Here is a 6000-nt window from a genome sequence, read left to right as displayed (position 1 = left end):
ATGTTTTTTGTTCAATGTTTTTTGTTTTTGAGATGGAGTTTCGCTCTTGTTGCCCAGGCTGGAGTGCAATGGCACGATCTCGGCTCACTGCAACCTCCACCTCCTGGGTTCAAGCGGTTCTCCTGCCTCAGCCTCCCGAGTAGCTGGGATTACAAGTGCCCGCCACCATGCCCGGCTAATTTTTGTATTTTTAGTAGAGACGGGGTTTCACCATGTTGACCAGGCTGGTCTGGAACTCCTAAACTCAGGTGATCCACCCACCTCAGCCTCCCAAAGTGCTGGGATTACAGGTGTGAGCCACCGTGCCCAGCCCATTCTCCTATTCTCAATCCTGGCTGTATGTTAGGATCACCTGGGCTATTTTTATGTTAAACACCTGTGACCAGGCCCCAAGCCACACAAAAGGGAGTTCCCCTTTGCTTAGAGAACCAAGCCTCAGTGTAGCCTTCAAGGCCTTCATTTCTCCCAAGATCTGCGGTTCATTCATTCTTTCCCTCACCCCTCTCCCTCCCCAGTGGCAGCCATGCTAATATGCAAATGAGTCTCCTAACCTTGCAAAATGAGGACCATTGTTTTATGTCCACAATTTGCTATTTATACACCCAGCCTTGTATTATAAATCTTATTATTGTTCTTACCTGCGGGCTGCACAGGAATTTTGGGGGTGCACCCTTTCTGTTTAGCCACCCACTCCCCTGGGGTGGACATGCCCCCGCCTCCAGCTCCACCCCACAAATAATGTTACAGTGAACGTCCTCATCGACTCTTCCTCAGGTCCAGAGAGTTTCTTTGGGAAGTCACCCGGGTGTGACTATTGGAATCATTGGGAGATACATATGTGCAACACTTGACTAAGCCGGATCTGTTTTTATCAGACTCATGGTGTAAAACGCCGCCGCACGGTTTGAACGTGCATGTCTCTGATGACTAACGAGTTTGAGCAGCTGCGAACACCCTTACTGGGCTTTGAGTTCTTTCTTCTCTAAATTGCCTGTTCATATCCTTTGCCCATTATCCTGTTACGGCTGGTCTCTTTTTCTTGTTAAGAAGATATCTTATCAGTGTTACACTTTGCAAATATTTTCCCCCATTCTGATACCTATTTCAAATGAAAATTATTATTATTTTTTTTTGAGATGGAGTTTTGCTCTTGTTGCCCAGGCTGGAGTGCAGTGGCGTGATCTCAGCTCACTGCAACCTCCAACTCCCGGGTTCAAGCAATTCGCCTGCCTCAGCCTCCCAAATAGCTGGGATTACAGGCACCCGCCACCATGCCTGGCTAATTTTTTTGTATTTTTAGTAGAGACAGGGTTTCACCATGGTGGCCAGGCTGGTCCCGAACTCCTGACCTCGGGTGATCTGCCCACCTTGGCCTCACAAACTGCTGGGATAACGGGTGTAAGCCACCGCACCTGGTGTTTTTTTTTTTTTTTTTTTTTTTTTTTTTGACAGAATCTCACTCTGTCACCCAGGCTGGAGTGCAGTGATGGGATCTCAGCTCACTGAAACCTCCGCCTCCTGGGTTCAAGTGATTCTCATGCCTCAGCCACCTGAGAAGCTGGGATTACAGGTGCCCACCACCATGCCCAGCTAATTTTTGTATTTTTAGTAGAGTCAGGGTCTCACTTTGTTGCCCAGGCTGGTCTCGAACTCCTGACCTCAAGTGATCTGCCTGCCTCGGCCCCCACAAAGTGCTTGGGATTACAGGCGTGAGCCACCGCACCCGGCCCCTAGCATGATTATTAAATCTCCTGATCGTATATGAAGCCCCTGTACACATCTGGGTCTGCCTCTGGGTTCTCTGTTCTGTCACTGAATCAGAATGTCCAGGGTGAAGCCCAGCAAATCTAATGAAACAGCAAGGGTGGAGAATCCTGACTGCCTGGTAATAGAATTTGTGTTAGACACACACAAACACTACATTTCCCAACCTCCCTTGCCTCTGGGTGAGGCTGCGTGACTAAGCTCTGGCCAGTGAAGCAATGGCAAAACCTCTGGGTCAGTCCTTAAAGAGGAGTGCCTTCCTCTCCCCGTGCCCACTTTGCAGCATAAGGAATTCTCTAATACCACATGGGAGAGGCAGGTGTCCCAGGAGGAAGGAAAAAGACGGAAGGACCCCAGGGTGCTGATGACTCGGGAGTCCCGCAGAGGTGGGCCTTTTACACGGGAGAGCAGTCGTGGATCGCAGGGGTTCCCAAACGTGAGTGGGCACCGGCATCCCCCAGAGGGCATGTTAAATACAGATCACTGGGCCCCACCAGCGTCTGATGCAGCTGGGGTGGCACGCAGGGATTTATTTGCGTGTCCAGTAAGTTCCCAGTGATGCTGCTGGTCTGGGACCCACACTGTGAGAACTGCTGGTCTGACCTGGTTGCATTGTTTATTTGGGTCTCTGTAAACACACCTCCAGCCCCCAGGCGGACGAATCCATCCCTGTGCCCCTCCTGGGCCTCCGGGTCTGGCCCTCACCTACAGCACCTGTCCAGTCGAGTGTCATTCATTCCTGTGGAGTGCCTCAGCTGGGCAACTAAATGTGGGCAGAGTGAATCCTCTGGCGCCACCCTTGTCCTAAGCGCTCCCCTGTTCCGCTCCAGGCGGACGCCTGAAACATGGATCTGTACACCCCCTGGGCCGGTGGGGTCAGGAAGGGTCTGCCAGTAGGAGGCTCCTGGGTGAGAGTCCAGGGTGGGAAGCTGGAAGAAGCCATTCTGCTCTGGCCAGGTAGAGGCGAGAGTGGGGTTTGGGGAATGCCATTGGCCCCTTCTGTTCCTCCAGCCACACAGGTGGCAGCAGCCTCCTGCCTTTAATGATTGCTGGGCACTTGGCCCTCTGTGGCTCCTCCAGCCCTCTCAAAGCTTTGTCATGATCCAACCACTGGTACCAAATCCCCACCATTTGAAACAACTCTAGTTGGGGTCTGTTTTCCTGACTGGCTCTGGCAGGAGGCAGCCGCGTGGAGAGGAATGGGGCAGCTTTCACCCTCGGGCAGCTTTCACCCCACACCACCCAAAACCATGCCTTCAAACTGCAGTGAGTGAGCTGGGCACGGTGGCTCACGCCTGTAATCTCAGCACTTTGGGGGGCCAAGAAGGGAGGATCCCTTGAGGCCAAGAGTTCGAAACCAGCCTAGGCAACATAGCAACATCTTGTCTCTAAAAAAAAAAAAAAAAAAAAAACCCAAAACAAAACAAAACAAACCTGCAGTGAGTGACTGAAGGCACCAGAAGCAGCAGAGTCACTGTGGGGTCACAGATGTGACTGGGCAAGGGAGCTCCCATCTCTGAGCCCGTGGTTTCTTCAGCAGGAGTGGGCAGCTCCTAGAGCTAGCTGTTCTCAGTGCCCGTGGGGTCGCCGGGCACCCTGGCTGTGAGCCTTGTGTTTCTGAGGTGCTCTGTTCTTTACTGTCCTTATCTGGGTCTGGAACCATGGTCACAGAGGCCTCCTGAACTGCTGTCCTCTTTTCTGGAACAACTTGTTCACAAGGTAGAAGGAATTACCTGCTCCTTCAAAGTCTGGTAAATCTCATTTGAGGCCAGGCACGGTGGCTCATGCCTGTAATCCCAGCACTTTGGGAGGCTGAGGTGGGTGGATCACGACGTCAGGAGTTCAAGACCAGCCTGGCCAAGATGGCGAAATCTGGTCTCTACTAAAAATACAAAAAATTAGCTGGGTGTGGTAGCAGGCGCCTGTAATCCCAGCTACTCAGGAGGCTGAGGCAGGAGAATCACTTGAACCCAGGAGGCAGAGGTTGCAGTGAGCCAAGATCGTGCCACTGCACTCCAGAGTGAGACTCCATTTCAAAAAAAAAAAAAAAAAAAAAACCTCATTTGAAAGCGCATTCAGGCCTGAAACCTTTTATTTATTCTGGAGTGTGTGTGCAGTGAGGAGACAGTTATTTTGGTCTCGTTTTCTATTTCTTCTTTTGCCAATGTTAGCATTTTTTTTTTTTTTTCCAGAAAGGCATCCACCTCACCTAAGCCTCCAACGCATCGCAGAGAGCACAGCTGCTTGCACCGCTGGGTTTCACTCTGTGATGATCCATCTAAGCTGTGTTTGTACTTGGCATAGGCCCTGCCACACACACAGTACCCTGATTCTTGGGGTCAGGACCTGTGAAAGGTGGGAGGCGTGGACTAACCTGGAATCTCTGCCCCGGCCACTCGCTTCCCAAGAGGACCAGGCTGAGGTCTCTGGTGCTGATGATGCCTGGCTGGCTTTGGGGACGGAGGCTCACTCCTGGCTCTCTCCCCACCCCACTGCCTCCCTGGGTGCTGGGGAGGATGCAGAAAGTGGAGCCCAACAGGGCCTGAGGTGCGAAGTGCCAGGATGCAGCAGCAGCAGCGATGGCGGCATGGCCACCTCCATGCCAGTCAGATTCCCCCCAGCGTGGGCTCGGCTCTGGGCTCCTGCGTGGAGGGACGCACTTCACAGGGGGTCTCTCTGAAGCCAGCAGCTCCAGGCCAGTCAGCCTCAGTCAATCCCCCAAAAGCCCATCTGCCCACTGACCAATCTGCCAAATGGCCTTAAATTTACTAACTCGGGTTAGCTCCTACTCACCAAACGCGCTCAAGACAGCCTTTAAAATGTTCCAGGAAATTGCAGATTTGGCAAACTGGGATCAGTCTGCACATGGACTGTGGCAAACTGGCTGCTTCCAGGGGTGGGGACAATCCTGCCCCATTCTGGGGAGTAGCGGGTTGGGGGAGCTTACTGGCTGCTATGACCTGAACTCCCCACTCCCCACCCCACCCTTGCTCTGCCTTGGCTGGAATCATGGTTTGCTCCCAGATCCAGACCCTCTCCCTGCAAATTCCCACCCAAGACAGCCGGGTAGGGCCCCCCACACATCACACACACACACAAAACAAGACAATGTTTTAATTGTAAAACTAACTCGAGGCAGGGGTGGGCGAGCCGGGGCTGCGCTGACCGGGCAGGAACCTGGTTCTTCAGGCAGTGGTTCTGCCAGGGCCACCCCGCAGGACAGGGACCATCTGTCCCCCAATAGGGGCAGGGGCTAGAGTGTTATAAAATGACAATATAAATAGACTTCTAGAAAAGAGGAGGCTGTCCAGGTGCAGTAGTCATTTGCTGCAGGGGCTGGAGAGGGTGGGGGGCCCTGACCTGTCTCCCCATCCAGGCACAGAAAGGGGGTGCAGGGCTATGGGAAAAGGCCACTCTTCGGACATTCATGATCGACCCCCACAATGGCTCAGGGGGAGAGGGGGCTGGGTGTCAGGCAAGGCGCCAGACACCCCTTGCAGGCTGGAGGATGGGGTGGCTGGACCTTTGCACACACGCACATGCACACTCACACGCGTGCACACACTCACACATGTTCACCTCTTAGTGTTCTCTCCACCCCCAGCGACCCCCACTGCAGACTTCCAGTGATGGGAGGGCCGCTGTCCTTCCTAGAGACAGAAGAACATGGGGGCGGGCCTGTCCCAGAGGGTGGGGGTCCTGGGAGCCTCGCTTGCTCCCACGAGTCCCTGTGTTTTTCTAAAAGTCACGAGATCAAAACCGGAGTTCAGTAGTAGGTCCCATCTACCCCCAGCAAGGAGGGCGGTGCCACGCGGAGCATCTCCCGGGCTGGGAGGAGTGGGAGGCCTGGCCCCCTACTGGCCTTGGTGGGGTGGGGGTGACCCGGGGGGCTCTTTGGTCGAGGGGAAGGGCGCTGGGCCTCATCTGGTGCGGTTCTGGCGCATGAGGGGCACGATGCTGGCGGGCGGCCCTGCCTTGGCCAGGAATGGGTGCTTCAGCAGCTCGGCTGCCGTGGCCCGCTGGGCAGGGTCCCGCACCAGCAGGCGGTCCAGGAAGCCCTTCAGGGATGGCGACACCTGTCGAGAAGGAGGGGAGGGTCAGGGGGCAAGGGTCCCCACTGTTCATTTGCTGTGGGGCCGCAGCGTCCGCCTCTGCCAAGTCTGCTGGCGGCATGTACTGTGCAGGAAGGCAGGGGACAGAGGTCATGGGTTTCTAGAGCTTGGGGTGTAGATGGGA

General features: G+C 54.4%; 1 protein-coding gene across 8 annotated transcripts in view; it reads right to left on the bottom strand.

Annotated features, from left to right (window-relative positions):
- Positions 1–4864: 4864 nt before the first annotated feature.
- The window catches only part of PAK4 (p21 (RAC1) activated kinase 4), a 53407-nt gene continuing 52271 nt past the window's right edge, over positions 4865–6000 (bottom strand). For all 8 annotated transcript variants that reach the window (XM_009232575.4, XM_063719480.1, XM_054540384.2 and 5 more), the window contains one exon: positions 4865–5840. In XM_009232575.4, the coding sequence (XP_009230850.3) occupies positions 5685–5840 (156 nt within the window). In that variant the 3' untranslated portion in view covers positions 4865–5684. The remainder of the gene's footprint in view (positions 5841–6000) is intronic.

The sequence above is a fragment of the Pongo abelii genome, chromosome 20 (assembly GCF_028885655.2).
Source record: "Pongo abelii isolate AG06213 chromosome 20, NHGRI_mPonAbe1-v2.0_pri, whole genome shotgun sequence".
Classification (NCBI taxonomy): domain Eukaryota; kingdom Metazoa; phylum Chordata; class Mammalia; order Primates; family Hominidae; genus Pongo; species Pongo abelii.
This window is presented reverse-complemented; position numbering and strand designations above follow the sequence as displayed.